Here is a 19,261-nt window from a genome sequence, read left to right as displayed (position 1 = left end):
GATGATTTAGTTGGTGTTGGTCCTGCTTTGAGCAGGGGGTTGGACTAGATGACCTCCTGAGGTCCCTTCCAACCCTAATCTTCTATGATTCTATGAAATGACATGCAAATTCACATATGGCTTCATCGGGCTGCTGATGAGCTTCAAAAAATGTTTTTCTCTTTAACAGAACAGAATCTCCAGAAATACTCATTGAGGAGTTGCACAGCCCCATCAAAAGAGGACTTGGGCTCCAGGAGTCCATCATAAATATCAATGCCATCACGGCCTAAGCAGTTCTGCAGCAAGGGTAACCTAGCAGCACTGGAGTGTTACATGATCTGCACGAAGTTCCAGAAATTACTAATAAAGTCCCACCGGTCAACAGTTGAAGGATGTGCAGGCAGCATGGGTTGCAGAATAGAAGCACTCGTTGCCATAATGTTATGCTCTGATGCACGCCAGAACAGCAATACCCAAAACACACACAAAAATTCCAAAGCAAGACACACAGGAAGGTTGTCAGTCAAAACACACCCTGACCATGAACCCGTTGGGACAGTAACAATCTGAACAAAAGATAACAGTCCAAACAACAGAGAAGACCTGCTGCTAGATGAGTAGATGCACATACCGTGTGCATGCACACGTACACACAGAGGAACAGGAACTGGAACACTGAGTTCAGGAAGCACACAGGAACAGGGAGCAGGACACAGCACACACACACCAGTCACAGTTTTTAAATGAGGGTATGGAGGAGCTTGGGAGCAGTGGCAGGATGGCTAATGGGAGTGAGGATATTGGATGTAGTAATTTCTACTTCCAAGTAGAAGCAAAACTCAAACAGCTTAATGGGACAAAACTGGAGGGGGCCTGGACAATCTCCATTCAGCAATATTAAAAGGAACTGGCATATGAAATTGCAAGCCCAATAACAATTTTTTTAATGAACCCATAAACTCAGGGGTCATACTGTATGACTGGAGAATCGCAAATATAGTACCAATATTTGAGGAAGGAAAAAAAATGTGATCTGGTAAACTACAGGGCCCTTCATTTGACCTCAATTGTCTGGAAGGTCTTAGAACAAATTCTGAAAGAGAGAGTAATTAAAGACTTAAAGGTAAACGGTAATTCAAAAAAAAATACAACATGATTTTACAAAAGGTGGATCATAATAGACCACCCTGATCTCTTTCTTTAAGAACATAACCAATTTTCCAGACAAAGGTAATGCAGCCAATCTAACCTATCTGGATCTCAGTAAAGCATCTGATACAGTTGCACATGGGAAATTATTGGTTAAATTGGAGAAGATGGCAATTAATATAATAATCGAAAGGTGGGTAAGGGACTGGTTAAAAGGGAGACTACAACAAGTCATGGAGAAAGGTGAACTGTCAGGCTGGAGGAAGGTTACTAGTGGAGTTCCTCTAGGATCAGTCTTTGAACCAGTCTTATTTATCGTTTTCATTAATGATCTTGACACAAAAAATTGGGAGTGACACAAAGTTGGGAGGTATGGCCCATATCATATAAGATGATCTGGACAACCTTGAAAACTAGAGTAATAGAAATGGGATGAAAATAATAGTGCAAAGTGCAAGGTCATGCACTTAGAAAATAACAACAAGAATATTTGCTATAAACTGGGGATATATCAGTTGGAAGCAACAGAGGAAGAAAAAGACCTGGGTGTATGTATTGACCCCAGGATAACTATGACGACTACCAACCATCAACATGATGCAGATGTGAAAAAGGCACTGCTGAGACCTCATCTGGAATATTGTGTGCAATTCTGGTCTTCAATGTTTAAGAAGGATTAATTCAAACTGAAACAGGTGCAGGGAAGGGCTACTAGGATGATCAAGGGAATTAAGAACTTGCCTTATGAGAGGAGATTTAAGGAGTTTAGCTTGTTTAGTCTAACCAAACAAAGGCTGAGAGAATATATGATTACTCTCTCTAAATACATCAGAGGGATAAACACCAGGGAGGGAGAAGAGTTATTTAAGTTAAGGGCCAATGTTGGCACAAGAACAAATGGATACAAACTAGTTATCAACAAATTTAGACTTGAAATTAGATGAAGGTTTCTTGCCATCAGAGGAGTGAAGTTATGGAACAGCCTTCCCAGGGGAGTAGTGTGGGTGAAAACCTAACTTGTTTCAAGACTGAGCTTAGTAAGTTTATGGAGGGGGTGGTGTGATGCCTACAACGGCATATGGCCCATCTACAACTGCAAATATCTCCAATGGTCATAAATGGGACACTGGATGGGGAGGGATCTGAGTTACTATAGAGAATTCTTTCCCAGGTGTCTGGCTGGTGATCTTGCCGACATGCTTACGGTCTAAGTGATCATGATATTTGGGGTCAGGAAGGAATTTTCCACCAGGCCAGATTGGCAGAGAGTTTTTTTGCTAGCCAGGAGGCTACACTATATCCATACACCTTTATTTAAACAATTATACAGCTTAATTTAAATTTATTCAGATTTTTATTTATTGTGATAAAAAAGGTGAATGATGCATTTCTTATTTACCAGATTATTAGTTTTTTTTAACTTTTGATTTGAACCAAGCTCTATTTGGATGGAAATTCAAAATCAATTAAAAATGCACAAAATCAGCATTTTAAAATTGTTTATTAGTTAAATGAACTACCTTTAATTTGCTGGATTCATATGAAAAAAACACGTTTTGCATTTAAATGTAACTGATTTATTAAACAAAGGAATTATTTTCTATAGTTAATTAAACTGTTTTTGGTCACCATGTCCTTCAAGCTTTTAGAATTAGTAGATGTTATCCTCTCACACCTAGTTTTTATTCATAGATCTGAAAAGTAAAACAAGTTCTCCTGCTTTTTCAGCTCTCAATTAGTTTCTTTACTTTAAATAAACTAGTCATTGAACTGAACTAGTTGAACAAACTGAAATGAAGAAAATATTCTCTCTGCACCTGCAGAAAAAGCTACGTTATCAAAGCTGGCTTAGCATTTCAGCAAAATGGCTTGAGGTGCTTAGCCTGTGACTTCCAATAGTTCAGTGATTTGACTTGCTTTAAAACTTGGCAGCAAATATGCACTGCTTAATATTATTTTTGTTATTAAATTTCAATGACTTTAGTACATTATAGCAAGTGTAGGCCTTAACATAGCTTGTCAATTTCAAATTTAACTTTAAATAGGTTTATTTTTTAAAAATAAACCTTTATTTAATTTAAATTTTTAAAAAATCAGATTTTTTTTAAAGTACCAATTTATTTTCTCTGGCAGCTGGAACCATTGGAGCAAAGAGAAAGTCTTGGGGGGAAATGGGACAGAAAGCAGGGGAAGAAAATTAGAGGGAGATACAAAGACAGAGAGGAATAGATTTTGCTACATCCTCACAATAGAAAGCTGTAATTTATTATCAGTCCTGATTCCTGCCCAATCTCATTGTTACATATGACTTCAGGTATCAGTAAACTACTGACTGGTCCGTCACCATTCAGCTTGAAGCCCAAAAACATACAATATGATTACTAGCTACAGTTCTAGACGACCAGCGACTCCAGCAGACAGCAGCCAAAGCCAGAACTTTCGGGCATTCAGAGATCTTTCTACATTTTGACTGCACTTTCTCTGCCCTGTGCTGATTGGCTGTTCGTGCCAACCCTCTCTCTCCTCCTCCTTCCCAATCCATTCACCCCAGTTTCTCTCCACATCTGCACCTCTTACCCTCTTCACCCCTGACCTGTCCCCCTGTCCCTGTCCTTTCCATGTAGCTTACCCCATCCCCGACAAAAATTATGGTCCCGTTGCTCATTCTGATGGTGTGTTATACCCATTCCCCACTTCATGTCTGCCTTGTCTACTTAGAATGTAAACTCCTTAGGGCAAGACGTGTCTCCTACTCCAGTGGTCCTCAACCTTCCCAGACTACTGTTCTCCTTTCAGGAGTCTCATTTGTCTTGGTACCTGTAACGGGGTGGGACTCACCACCTGGCACCACTCCGGGAAATAGCTCTGTCCAGTGGAGTGCCCCCTCCTGGTGGTATCCCATCCGTCATTCTGCCCTATCTTGCTGTCTCCGGACCTGCGTTGCTGCCTGCTCGGCGGCGTCCTCTTCGAGGCCACTGCCCTCCGGCAGTGGCCCTTAGTCCATCTGCACCCCCTTCCTGGGGTCAGTGATCAGCAGTCCTATGCCCCAGCCACTATGTCCAACCGCCTTCTGAGTCCAATCCCTCTTGTCAGGGATCTGGCGTAGTATAATGGCCGCTCCCTACGGCCATTGGCTGGGTGTACTGCAAGGGGGGGACGGAGGGGACCCAGGCCCGCCCTCTACTCTGGGTCCCGGCCCAGGGACCCTCTTGCAGCAGCCTCGCTGTCCTCCTTCTCTCCCCTCCTCTGTCTGCTTCCCTGGGCCACTTCCCCTACGGCCCCTTGCACCCTCTAGGCCCTTCCCTTCAGGGCCTGCAGCCTGGCGGCTATGGGCTCAAGCTCTCTAGCCTCCCCGAGCCTTGGCCAGCACTGTGCTGTCCGCAGTGCTAGTCTCCACCCTTGGAGACAGATCTTCCCCTCTCGAAGGCCTGGGACAGACTGACTGCTCCCTTCCTGAGCAGCCTTTATATATGTCTGAGCCTGGCCCTGATTGGCTGTCTCCAAACTGGGCCCTAATTGGCACTCAATAAGCCCTTCTTTGATTGGCTCCCTGTCTGCGCAGGCGCCCTGGCCTGCTGCAGCCCACTCTCACAGGGAGTGGGGCAGTCTGCCCCACTACAGTACCCCATGTTTCACCTCACTTAAAAACTACTTGCTTACAAAATCAAATATAAAAACACAAAAGTGTCACACGATTACTGAAAAATTGCTGACTTTCTCATTTTTACCATATCATTATAAAATAAATCGATTGGAATATAAATATTGTACTTACATTTTAGTGTATAGTATATAGAGCAGTATAAATAAGTCATTGTATGGAATTTTAGTCTGTACTGACTTCGCTAGTGCTTTTTATGTAGCCTGTTGTAAAACTAGGCAAATATCTGGAGGAGTTGATGTACCCCCTGGAAGACCTTTGTGTACCGCCAGGGGTACATATACCCTGGTTGAGAACCACTGTCCTCCTCTATGTTTGTATCGTGCTTTGCACCCATTCTTGGTTGGTCCTTAGGCACTACCATACCAAACATGATTAATAAACAATACTCGTGAAGTGGATGTGGACACTGAATCCCAGTCTAACTCCGAGACTCAGACACAAATGAACCCTGCTGGGTTGAAACTCATTCTCTCTTTGGTGCTGGTTTTATATAATATTTTACTCCTTCAGTGAAAAACAGGCAGCTGTCAAACGTCACACTGCTCTTCTGGGGACTCTCTTTTTCGGTTTATATTTTTTAAATAACTAGTTCCGCACATATTACACTGTATATTAAAGACTGGACATACAAGAATGATCCCATGGACGTAAAAGAGAAAATTCCTATGGCAGTCTACACTATCACTCCCACCATGACCAGTGCTGAGGTAGATGGACAAATGTTAGAGCAAAGATTGGAGGCTTTGACTATGGGCCTGATCCTGCGAAGTGCTGAGCACATTTAGGAGTTGGCAATGCTGACCACCTCCCAGAAAGCATTTACCATCTACCAGGATCAAACCATATGGGTCCAATCCTGAATTTCCTGTGTGCCCGAAACTCCCACCAAACTCACTAGAAGTTTTGGGCATGCAACGAATACAGAACCAGACCACACACAATTTGTGGAAATTAGTGTGGGAGAAAAAGATCTTGGTACTAAAATATCCTGGGATCAAAATGAAAGTGCTAATGCTCCTTGAAAAGCATGCTCTGTTTCTTCTTTCCAGGAAATATTGATTTGCTTTCCCAAAAGCAGAGAGCTATATTTGACCGAATGGTGTACTTCAACGGCAGGAGATACAAAGTGCCCTCTTACAATTGATCTGGAAACCAGTACTTAAAATAAAAAAACGTTATGGGCCAGATTTTTATCTGTTACTGTAAATCTAGAGTAATCCCATTGATTGTAATGGAATTGTTCTGGAGCTGCAGCAATTCAACTAACCAGAATCTGGCTCTGGGAGCCAACTCCCGAGAAGTGCATGCAGATCACATGAAGTTACTGTTGATGGCAGTGGGAGATTTATGGGCTCAGCTCTTATCGGGATATGGCAATACTTTGGTACATGCAGCATTATATATGATGGCTAAAATTTTCAAACCTGAGTGCCTAAAGTGGGGCTCCTACATCCATATTTAGGATGGATCTAGGAGCCTCAGTTTAGACACTCAGGTTTGAAAATTTTGGTTTTACATTTTAAGGCTGGGTAAATAATGGAACAAATTCCATGAGCAGTTGCTTGATTTTTTTGTGCCCGGTTTGTGCCCCATTTTTGTCACATACACAAAAACTGAGGTTTGGACAATAAACACCTCTTTGAATAACAATGTAGCATTAGGAATAAGCAAACTGGTTTGGATAGAGTAAGAGTTGTTGTGAAGTTTTACCATCAAGCACATTCACATACGTTTAAATAATTAAAAAAACCCAAAACTTCAGTTTCATTTTTTAGCATCTCTGCATTTGAGGCTTCTCCCAGGACAAAAAAGCTAAAAAAAAAAAAAAAAAAGAGTAGAAATGGCAGGACGTCCACCAGAGAATGCCTCTCGGGAAGAATTCTGCCACATGTCCTCATCTCACCCCTCACAATGCAGGCTATGATTTAAAAGCCCCTGTACTTATACAGTAACAAAATTTAACTTTTTTAAATGGAAAAATAAGGCAGCTTAATCTCAGATCCTGTCTTACTTTTTACTTTACTCAAGTCATGGGAGTTTGCTTGAGTAAGGTTTTGGGTAAGGAGTCAAGGATCTGAAGATTTAACCCAAATTGAACGTAATAAAAATGAGTTATAAGACCACGAGTTGTTGTAACCTTTATCTTCCTTTACCTCAATCTCCTCTAGTTTCTCTCATCGCCACCTGTTATATAATGCTGAACTTAAACAAAGCTCGTTGGGAGTAGGATCTATGTCTATCTGTAAAGCACCATGCTCACTTAAGGCAACAATCATGAATTCAATTATTGCATTTATGTTTATAACCAAAGGAAGGAAATCTAAAATAATGAACTAGAAGCCAATTAGAATGGCCCACATGACTGGCCTAGCACTACAGAACACATGGTTTGACAGGTTTCAGAGTAGCAGACATGTTAGTCTATATCTGCAAAAAGACATGTTCTCTGTATGTATATATATCTTCTTACTATATGTTCCATTCTATGCATCTAATGAAGTGGGCTGTAGCCCATGAAAGCTTATGCTCAAATAAATGTGTTAGTCTCTAAGGTGTCATAAGTACTCCTGTTCTTTCTATGGTTTGACAGATTACATATGAGGGGCATCTAGCTTCGGTCGATGTTAATGCATGTCTTAATGCTCATAATTTCACTCCTTGGGTCAATCATGGAACTCTGACTTGAAGACTAACTTAATAATCATCTGCCTAAAATGTATAAAAGCATGACATTTGTATAATGGAGTTGGAATCTTTTCATAAGTTTAAATGTGTAAAGAGCAAGGGAGGAATAAAGTTCCATCAGAAACACATATTCTTAAAGTAAGTTTATTTGATATTTACATTCATTTATACAAGGTCTAGTTTTTAAAAATAGTTTAATGCTCTGTTCAAATGTTAGCTTGATGCAGTGGCTGCGGACATGTTCGCAATGCAATAAAATTAAAAGGCATATTTGCCAATCTCAGTGACCTTCAACCTAAGCAGATGATTGCACAAGAGAAGGTACGGTTTAATATTCTTCATAATCACTATTCCAAATGCATGATCAACAACTGGATATAAAAGTGACTGGATACTCACAAAAGCCAAAGGCCTGGCCCTTAGGTAGATGCACAGTGCATATGCCTGGGGGAAGGGCCAAACAGCAATCTCCCCATGTGCAGCCTGCCTGAGAGCAAGGGACATTTGCAGTCTGCAGTCCGTGGAACAGAATCCATATGCAATGCATGCTGCACCCAATCAAGGAATGTAGCCACTCCACTTGTGTTCCAGGGAGCTCTGAGAGGAATTGTAATGCCTTACAATCAGGGCCGACTCCAGACCCCAGCGCGCCAAGCGCGCGCTTGGGGCGGCGTCCCGCGGGAGGGCGGCAGGCGGCTCCGGTGGACCTCCCGCAGACATGCCTGCGGAGGGTCCGCTGGTCCTGCGGCTCTGGTGGACCTCCCGCAGACGTGCCTGCGGAGGGTCCGCTGGTCCTGCGGCTCCGGTGGAGCATCCGCAGGCGTGCCTGCGGGAGGTCCACCGGAGCCGTGGGACCAGCGGACCCTCCGCAGGCACGTCTGCGGGAGGTCCACCGGAGCCGCGGGACCGGCGACCGCCAGAGCGCCCTGTGCGGCGTGCCGCCGTGCTTGGGGCAGTACAAATCCTAGAGCCGCCTCTGCTTACAATGCTCTTCCTGGGATGGCACATCTCCATATTGTCCTCAGTGCCTTTAAGGTACAACTGCCCCTCCTGTTTAAGCCTGGGTTCAGAGTAAAATCATCTTCATAGAATCATAGAACTTAAGATCAGAAGGGACCATTATGATCATCTAGTCTGACCTCCTGCAAAATGCAGGCCACAAAAGCTCCACCCACTCCTGAAATAATTCTCTCCCTTGACTCAGCTGTTGAAGTCCCCAAATCCTGATTTAAAGACTTCAAGTAGCAGATAATCCTCCAGCAAGCGACCCCTGCCCCATGCTGCGGAGGAAGGCGAAAAACCTCCAGGGCCACTGCCAATCTACCCTGGAGGAAAATTCCTTCCCGACCCCAAATATGGCGATCAGATGAACCCCGAGCATGCGGGCAAGACTCTCCAGCCAGACACTCGGGAAAAAGACTTTCAATATCCCAACATTGACCCTCGGTACTAATTACCAGTGGCGGCACGTTATTGACCTATTGACTAAATCATGTTATCCTATCAAACCATTCCCTCCATAAACTTATCAAGCTTAATCTTAAAGCCAGAGAGGTCCTTCGCCCCTACTGTTTCCCTCGGTAGGCTGTTCCAGAATTTCACTCCCCTGATGGTTAGAAACCTTCGTCTAATTTCAAGCCTAAACTTCCCAACTGCCAATTTATATCCATTTGTTCTCGTGTCCACATTAGTACTGAGCTGAAATAATTCCTCTCCCTCCCTGGTATTTATCCCTCTGATATATTTAAAGAGAGCAATCATATCTCCTCTCAACCTTCTTTTGGTTAAGGAAAACAAACCGAGCTCCTCAAGTCTCTTTTCATACGACAGGCTTTCCATTCCTTGGATCATTCTAGTGGCCCTTCTTTGTACCCGTTCCAGTTTGAATTCATCCTTCTTATACATGGGAGACCAAAACTGCACACAGTACTCCAAATGAGGTCTCACCAATGCCTTGTATAACGGGACTAGCACCTCCTTATCTCTACTAGAAATACCTCGCCTAATGCATCCCAAGACCGCATTAGCTTTTTTAACGGCCACATCACATTGCCGACTCATAGTCATCCTGCGATCAACCAGGACTCCGAGGTCCTTCTCCTCTTCCATTACTTCCAACTGGTGCATCCCCAGCTTATAACTAAAATTCCTGTTAGTCATCCCTAAATGCATAACCTTATACTTCTCACTATTGAATTTCATCCTATTACTAATACTCCAGTTTACAAGGTCATCCAAATCTCCCTGGAGGATATCCCGATCCTTCTCCGAATTGGCAATACCTCCCAACTTCGTGTCATCCGCAAACTTTATCAGCCCACTCCTACTTTTGGTTCCGAGGTCAGTGATAAATAGATTGAATAAGATCGGACCCAAAACCGAACCTTGAGGAACTCCACTGGTAACCTCCCTCCAACCCGACAGATCACCTTTCAATACGACCCGCTGCAGTCTCCCCTTTAACCAGTTCCTTATCCACCTCTGGATTTTCATTTCGATCCCCATCTTTTCCAATTTAACCAGTAATTCTTCATGCGGTACTGTATCAAACGCCTTACTGAAATCAAGATATATTAGATCCACCGCATTTCCCTTGTCTAAAAAATCTGTTACTTTCTCAAAGAAGGAGATCAGGTTGGTTTGGCACGATCTACCTTTCGTAAAACCATGTTGTAATTTGTCCCAATTGCCATTGACCTCAAGGTCTGTAACTACTCTCTCCTTTAATATTTTTTCCATGACTTTGCATACTACAGATGTTAAACTAACAGGCCTGTAGTTACCCGGGTCACTTTTTTTCCCCTTCTTGAAAATAGGAACTATATTAGCTAATCTCCAGTCAAACGGTACAACCCCCGAGTTCAGAGATTCATTAAAAATTATCGCTAACGGGCTTGCAATTTCACTTGCCAATTCCTTTAATATTCTAGGATGAAGATTATCCGGGCCGCCTGATTTACTACCGTTAAGCTGTTCAAGTTTGGCTTCTACCTCGGATACTGTAATTTCCAACCCCGCACCTTCATTCCCATCAGTCACTCTGCCACTATTCCTAAGTCCTTCATTATCCTTATTAAAGTCCGAGGCAAAATATTCGTTTAGATATTGTGCCATGCCTAGCTTATCCTTGATCTCCACTCCGTTTACAGTTTTAAGCGGTCCCACTTCTTCTTTCTTGGTTTTCTTCCTATTTATATGGCTAAAAAACCTTTTACTATTGGTTTTAATTCCCTTCGCAAGGTCCATCTCTACCTGGCTTTTGGCTTTTCTCACTGCATCCCTACACCCTCTGACCTCAATAAGGTAGGTTTCTTTGCTGATCCCTCCCATCTTCCACTCCCTGTACGCTTTCTGTTTTTTCTTAATCACCCCTCTGAGACGCTTGCTCATCCAGCTCGGTCTAAAACTGCTACCTACGAACTGTTTACCCTTTCTCGGGATACAGGCCTCTGACAGCTCCTGCAACTTCAACCTGAAATAATCCCAGGCGTCTTCCGCCTTTAGATCCCTAAATATGTTAGTCCAATCCACTTCCCTAACTAGTCGCCTTAATTTTGTAAAGTTAGCCCTTTTGAAATCGTAAACCTTAGTCTCAGATGCAATTGTGTTTATCCTTCCATTTATTTTGAACCGAATTAGCTCATGATCACTCGAGCCAAGGTTGTCCCCTACAACCATTTCTTCAACAAGGTCCTCACTACTCACCAAAACCAAATCTAAAATGGCATCCCCCCTCGTCGGTTCAGTAACTACTTGATGAAGGAATTCATCAGCTGTCACGTCTAGGAAAAGCTGAGCCCTATTATTATTACTAGCATTTGTTCCCCAATCTATATCTGGGAAGTTAAAGTCTCCCATGATCATACAGTTCCTATTAGTATTTACCTCCTTAAAAACATTAAAAAGTTCTCTATCCATATCCAGACTAGATCCCGGCAGTCTATAGCACACCCCAATCACTATCCCAGGGGAGGCTCTAGTAGTTTTCTTCCCTAATGTGACCATTGCCCAAACAGACTCCGTATTATCCATTCCATTACTAGTTATTTCATTACAGTTTACCTCATTATTGACATACAATGCTACTCCCCCACCTTTACCTTTGTTTCGGTCTTTCCTAAACAGCACATACCCTTCCATACCTGTACTCCATCATGACTACCGTTCCACCATGTTTCGGTTATTCCTACGATATCCGGTTTCAATTCTCAGACCAGGAGCTCCAATTCCTCCATTTTGTTACCTAGGCTTCTCGCATTGGTAACTTGATAGTAATAAGAAAATGTCTTTTTCCCCACATGTGAGACCCTACAGTGTAGGGATGTAGGGAAGCTTATTAAGAAGTGTAAATCAGATGAATGATGCATTTAGTGAGTAGTGAAGATACATGTGATGTCCTTAATGAAGCTCACATGACTACTGGCCATGTCAGACATGACGAAATGTCAGAAGAATTGATGAATAAATTATACATCTCACAAGGAAGTCTAGAAGTTGTCAAATTCTTGTGTATAGCATTTCAACATAAATGTAATCAACAAAGCACAAGTATGGTGTTATTCAGCCAGGATTACTCATCTCATGGACATATTTATCTTATTGCTGTGAAGTCAATTCCAGGAGACTCCTACAAATGGATCATGATATGCCAGGTTCATCCAATTAAAGATTTTATCCTGCTACCACAATCATCTAGAAGTGCAGCTAGGAGTGCTATACCAGTTGCTAGTTATCTTTCTACTGTAAGGTGACCATATATTCTGGAAGTGACAATGAAGCCAAGTTTTCTGCTGGTCAGGGTAATATGAGAAGAATTAATGATTGTTCATTGTAAGCCTGGTCATCCAGAGACTCAAATATCTGTGGAATGCACAAACATAACTGTAAAAGGGATGTTTATATCATGGATAAATGGCAAAACAAAAAAAGGTGGCATTTGGGGGATCAAGATCACTCATTTTCACAAAACTATTTTCAAAGGACAAGTAACCACCACTGTTCATTTCAGTATTGATGCAAAGATGGGACAAACATTTTCACCTCTGATACTTGAAGTTCTGAGACAGACACATTCAGAAAAGGAGTTATCAGATGCTTTTGCAACTACTGAAATTCAGAAGTCTTATTAAAAACAATCTTCTATATCCTAAGAAACTTGTAAACAGCCACCTTCTCCTAGTCAAGACCAATGCGAACAACCTTCTCCCAGTCACAATACATGATTTGAATCTTCAGAAGATTGTCTGTGTGAAATGATACTCATCAATAATCTCCCAGTAGCTGTCAGTGATTTATCACATATAACTGCTCTGAGTAGAAGAAGTGTAAAACCAACAGGTGTAAATTCTTCCAAAAGAACCAGGAAGACAACAACCAACGTCACTTTCCAATAGACAGGTAGTGATAGCAAACAACAGGACATCTGCTGTAACTGGTTGGTGGATGCCGTCCTATGCTGCATATGACAGTATATAAGAAAACATAAAATTCATCTCTGGTGTAATTCTATTAGCTCTTATGGAATTACCCCAATGATGAATTTGGTCCAGTATATTCCTTTTACTTTTTAATTCAATGAGAAATTTTAGACATTTCATTAAATGCCATCTTCAGCTCTAGTCATCTGTCAAAATACTCAAAAACATTAGGCATTTGATGAAATGCCAAGTGAAGTGATAATTTGACCAGTGAAAGTTTCAATCATTTAGGTTTGACAATATCTTAAAATCAAATTTCACCCCAGTCTTCTTTCTTTCATGGAATCGTGGCTATTATGATGCAGGGGACACGACACTTACAATGTCATTTAGTCCATCCTCCAGCTAGGGTAGATGCTTTTCTTCAGTGTATCTTTTCTAATGCTTTGCATGTCTACTGTAGTTCTAAGCCTCTCCAGCAATGAAGATTCCATCACTTCAGTTGAGAGACTGCTCTACAGACTAATAGCTCTGGCCACTAGGAAGGTTTTTCCTGATATTCATTCTAAATGTTCATTTGTTTGATTTAATTCCATTACTCCTGGTTATACCATTGTTTGGTTTTATCTTCTCAAATCAACTTATTGGCTAACTTAGACTTCAGTGGGGCGCTGTGCCAACCTCTCATTCCACCCATGCAGAGCAGTTTGCAGGATCAGGGGGGAAATGGATTTATTATTGCTGTTGCAGTTCAACCAGTTTGTCAGGAAACATCAAGACTGCTTCTGTGCTTCATCTAAAATTTCTTGTCTCATTGATAAAAACAACTTATTACTAATCTATGTGGCTTGGCTGAGGGCTGGATATTTAAAAAAAATCCTCAAAGTTCTAAGGCTTTTATTCTTTTTATCTTAGAGCCTTCTGTTGTCTCTCCTGACTGCTAACACTGGGCGGGGAAGTTACAGTAACTGTCTCTCCAAGACCTCTGCCACCCGCCCGATAATTCAGCAGCATTTGGCAGCATTTCTCTATATGGAGCCTCTGAATGTCTGAAGCTAGCAAATCAAATTAAAAAGTCTTTGTACATAGAACAGAGGTCAAGAGCTTATTTTCCTCCCACAATGGCTAACATCTGTATGTCAAAGACTCAGGTTTGAGACTCCGAAGTTTATAACTTAGCCTTAATTATTAGAGACAGCTCAGACATTTTTTAATGAATTTAGAATCCCCACTACAGTCAACAAATTCAGGAGGGGCCCTTAAACTGCTTTGCATCTGGAATTTGTCCTGTAAGGAATTTGCTTTTATAGCAAAGAATATGTTTTGAGCCATGTGTCTGCACACTGGCTCCACTATCAATCTTGCCCCTCTAAAGAAGTCACTGAAACCTACATCAGTTTAGGAAGCATATTACATACACTTCCTTAAAGTAACCCCAGCATGTCTTACACTGTTCTTTTGCAATTAACTTCAGTGGATTCCTGGAAGCCTGCAAACTTCATACGTGCAGCTTGGTTGAACCTAGTAAGATTGCAATTTTGAGGAAAAAAATCTCTCTCCCCCCACCCTAATTCTGCATCTGGATTATTGCCTAGATAATTCATTTGACAACCGGACCCAAACTCGCAACTGTCTTGAAAATTAAATAACCTCAGGTTCAACTGTATTAAAAAAAAACCCAAACACCTCAGCTTCAGACAAAATGGATTGAAGCACTAACTCACAGCACGTTCATCAAGCTCTGGCCCCCATTTTCTGTTTTTATAATTAAACTTACACCTTTGTTACAATTCAGTAACAGTGGAACCGTATTATAATACATATTACCATTCACTGTCTACCACTGTATGCACTCAATTTCATAAACAGTCAAAGATGCTTGGCCCCAATACGTATTCATTCCTGGTTGCTGTATTGCCATTTCTCAGCTCTTAAACAGCTACATGAATCAGCAACAAGTGTCACAGCTTAAAATAGATGTGTATATGAGGGACGTTCAGGTTCAATGCACAACCTCATTCTTGCCCCCTGGACTAGTCAGAGGTAGACATGTTGCTTACTCAGCATGCTCAAGTTCTGGGAGATCTTCATACTAGTGGACACTGTTGAGCAGACTATTAAGCAGAGACTTTGAAGGGCACAGAAGAGCACACTTCTGCAGCTACTTGGTCTTCTGTGCCTGAAAGGATAATGATACTGTGCCACCTTCTAGGAAGTGTATGGAATTTGAAATGTTGGGTTCTTCAGGACACTGACAGGGATGCAGAAGGCCTACAGGAAAAATATAGCCTTCTCCCACTTTAAAGCCAGTGTTTTCCAGCATTAAGATAGCAAAGTGATGCATAACTTTACTGTTTCATAAGTATAAGAATGGTCATTCACAGCTGTAGCAGTCCCTCTTGAACAGGAGCCCGTGTCTAATGCCTCCACCAGCTGCTTTAGAGAAGTGTAGGAAACCTCATAGTGTGTTGTTGTGGGACATCCCATACTTAAAGGAAGTTTGTTCCTAACTCCCATGAGTTAATGGTTGCCTTACGTCCTGAAGCAGGAGGATTTCTATCCCCAATAAAACAAAACAAAAAATTCCTTCAGTGTAACAAAATATACAAGATAACATAATGTATACTTGAACCTACGTCAGCACAGGCAGCTGGACTAGATGACCTTCCAAGGTTCCGTCCAGCCCTACATTTCTATGATTCTATGGCTCCCTGAAACCATCCACTGTTAATTCTTTTCAAGGTCTCAGCTGAAACCCCCCGCCAAAACACAGCTAACTGGCCTGAGTCCATGTTCCGTTATGTAGTGAGATAACAAACAAGACAACTTGGCTTTAATTTAATTACAGTGCTAGCAAATCATCGGTGCCACTCACACATACATTGTTGGTACTATGCGTTTAGCGTAGTGCAGGATGCGGGGTGCATCAATGCATATCTTGGAAAACCAAGCAGTATGCTAGACATAAATGTCCTTTATCTGACCTGATAAGATTTATGGAGATGCATCCGACATATGCAAAAGTGGCTCAAGCACTGCTGCGTATCTATTGCTAGTAGAACATGAATTTATAAGGCAGTTTACTGTATATATTTACCTTAAAAATAATGCAATGCAAATCAAAGGGGAAAAAAGGTTCCTACAAAATATCAGAATGGGTCACTGCTTTCTCAGCACAAGAGGTTAACCGTGACTACAGTGCTACTGTAGATGATATGGCAGTTGCTCTGGTAACTACAGTACATGTTTGTTGAGTAGCAGAGTAATTGACTGACTAGTCACCTTTTTTTGAGTCACCTTCCCAGTGCAGAAACAAGCTATGAAGGATATCAGTTACATATTTGTGCCTAATTATATTAATACACGAATTATATGCACTTTCCATCTAAAGTAATAGACTTCAAACAAGCTAGATTTTTATAAATTGTGCCATTAGGAAATTCGGCTGTAGAGATGGCAGTTCACATAGCATTATGTTACATTGTTTTGTATTGTGATTTTGCTTTCAAGTTAGTATCAGTTTGGTGACACAGCTTTGGGAGAGCAAACAGAAAGCTGTAAGACGCATATTGTGATATGGCTCAACTGCTGTGAGCAGAAGAGAAAAGAAAGCAAGTTAGAAAAGGCCTAGGTCCAAAGTAACAGTAAGTAGCACCAAGTTCTGTATGGTATATATGAAGAAATAAACTTCAGCAGCCACTTTGTACACAGAGAGAGAACCTCAGGCAGCTTCAGATCTACACTTATGTGGGTGCAACTATTGCAAAAATAGGTAGGCAATAGCACACAATTTGCATGCACAGTTACTAAGGTGCTAGCAGCCATTTGGAAACTGGTTATTTGCATGTTCAAAGCAGTGATTTTCAGATCAGACTATGACAATCGCATATGCAAAGTAGTCAACTGTATGCGTAACTTTGTGCATCCATGCAGAGTTATAAAATCAGACCCACTATATACATAGCTCAATAGCTACAGCCTCCCATTCAGACTAGCATATATTTCTGGTTTGTTTTTTATTCCTTAACACTTCAGCTCCCTACTGTATTAATATTAAATATTCTTGTCTTTCTATCTTATGTACTAGCACCTCTAAAGCACCTATCACCATAATACCTAAGTTCTAGTTCTCCAATATTCTTGTTCTTCAACATAATCATCTTCTTGTGAGTACCCTGCATAAGTGACATGACCTTTCTTCCTGGAGGGGAGATGTGAAAGGTCCCATTCTCTTAGCACCACTTGCTAGCTAATCTGCAACATGGCATTATGTCATAATTGCATCATAGCAGATTACTCCATAATTGCCCATTATAGGAATTTTGACACCCTCCTCTGCAGCCTCTGGTTCTGGTCACTGTCAAAGACCAGATATTGTACTGGCGAGACCTCTAGGCTGATCTGGTAGCAATCTCTGTGTTCCTACATCACAAGATGCTGGATGCTCTAGACAGAGATATTGAGTGATGTTCTAAATGCTGTCACAGTGAAGAAATACTGTATGGAGGAAAACTGGAGCGAGAAACCTAAAACATTAACATCATTCTACAGTGATACCTTGTACCATCAATATCAACAATTAGATTGTGAACTTAGCTTCTATAGCGGGACACCATTTAGGTCAATTGTTCAAAAGGAAACATACACAGTCAACATTTTTCAAAAAAAATCTGGATCTTGAAAAAAAAAAAAAAAGATTGTCAGACCCTACATATTAAGAGCTGTAACACTGTTAAGAATCTTTGATAAAACAACAGTAAAAAACCAGGGTATTAGTTTAGATCATGACTGTACATGATGAAAGTTTGCAAATTAAAAATGGAATAGGCCGACAATGAACATTTCAATAATCTGCCTATTCACAACCATGGTGAACGTATGAAAACTAGAGGGATCTCACAACATGGACATACACATTTAAATAAAGCTGGAGAGTTAGCTTATGTTCTTCAGGAGTGTCCCTTTAATCATCTTACTATTTTGCAAAGTAGCCTCTTCTAAGCTATAATAATTTTGCTGCCTTTTGTCGATCTGAGTCCTATAGGATCTCTTATGATAGACAAAGCCAGAACCCAAATGTCATTAATTCATATGGGAATGTTCACTGGAGCTGTTGAAGTTGAAAGAGTCTGGGGCTAATGTCAACACAGAGGGTCTCCCTAAGTCATACGATAGACTGCAGGTCTCCCTCATGTCACACCTGGACTAAGGAGGTATGGAATGGACGGCTGAGTACACTACAGATACATTTTAAAGACTGAAACACACAATTAGAGATGGCCTTGAGAGGCAGTGTTCTAATCTGGATTCAAACTTCCCCAAATTCCATGAGTGCTTGGATTTGAGGTTTGCTTTGAACCATGATAGGAATAGGGACCAACTGCAAAGTTGAGATTTGCATAGACCTTCGGTCCCTGGGTTTTGTTTTGGCACATCCACATAGTCTGTATTTTAAGATTAAAACATTGATATTTTCTGCCAGAACACATAGCTAAACAATTCAGCAGAAAGCCACCAAGATGATTCACAAAAACTTTTATAACAATTCAAACTTAAAACTTAAAATAAACACAACATACAGTGAAAAGTGAAAGGAATAATATGCAGCAAACACACAGAACATGAGCTCACCTTCTGTGCTCATTCCCAATTTCCCTTCAACTTTGATCATGCACAGGCTAATTCCACATCCTATCCAATATTACCTTTTGATAATCCTCTTTAGATAGCAGAGCAGCTTCCATCTGTTCCTGAGAGAACGTGTAGATGGCCGAGCGATACTGCGTGCCAAAGTCATTACCTTGCCTCATTCCTGGGGAGAGAAGAAGCACACTGAACCATTAGGATCATGCTTCTTATCTAATAGGATTGCAGTGTAATGATTCAATAGACCTAATTTTAACAGAGTCCGTGCATCTGGAGTAACTGATTCTCTATTTCTCCACAGTCTTTTGTGGGCGTATACAATTGGTATTTTTAGCAAGTCCATTCTTTTCTTGCTTAAATAGACATGAAGTGATTCTATTTTGATATCTCCATTTAAATGGGATGTACATTAAATAGAAGCATATTATGTTTTGGTAAATCACATAAGCAGTCAAATACAGATGTAAAGCTTTAAAAACATCAATGAGCTGGAGACATATTATGTGCTTAGTTCATTTTACTGCAATCAAGATACTCCTAAAATACTTATTTTGCATCATGCAAACACTCAAATCTTTTTGGTTTTGACAAGAGCTTAAAAATTTCCCTCAAATGAAGGATTACATTTTGCTGAGGAAAAAGTTTGCAATGCACTGGAAGAGGCTGACAACCCTACTTGTATTAGAGCAAGTAGGGAAAGGCACAAACACCAAGGTAT

The 19,261-nt window shown here is 41.2% G+C and overlaps 1 protein-coding gene across 1 annotated transcript in view; it reads right to left on the bottom strand.

Moving 5' to 3' along the window:
* The window catches only part of MSRA (methionine sulfoxide reductase A), a 436,252-nt gene that overhangs the window by 127,771 nt on the left and 289,220 nt on the right, over positions 1-19,261 (bottom strand). The window contains exon 5 of the mRNA XM_045010740.1: positions 18,603-18,709. Coding sequence (XP_044866675.1) covers positions 18,603-18,709 — 107 coding nt within the window. The remainder of the gene's footprint in view (positions 1-18,602; positions 18,710-19,261) is intronic.

This window comes from Mauremys mutica, chromosome 3 (assembly GCF_020497125.1).
Source record: "Mauremys mutica isolate MM-2020 ecotype Southern chromosome 3, ASM2049712v1, whole genome shotgun sequence".
In the NCBI taxonomy this organism is placed as follows: domain Eukaryota; kingdom Metazoa; phylum Chordata; order Testudines; family Geoemydidae; genus Mauremys; species Mauremys mutica.
The sequence above is the reverse complement of the archived record's forward strand: the minus strand, read 5'-3'. Positions and strand labels throughout refer to the sequence as shown.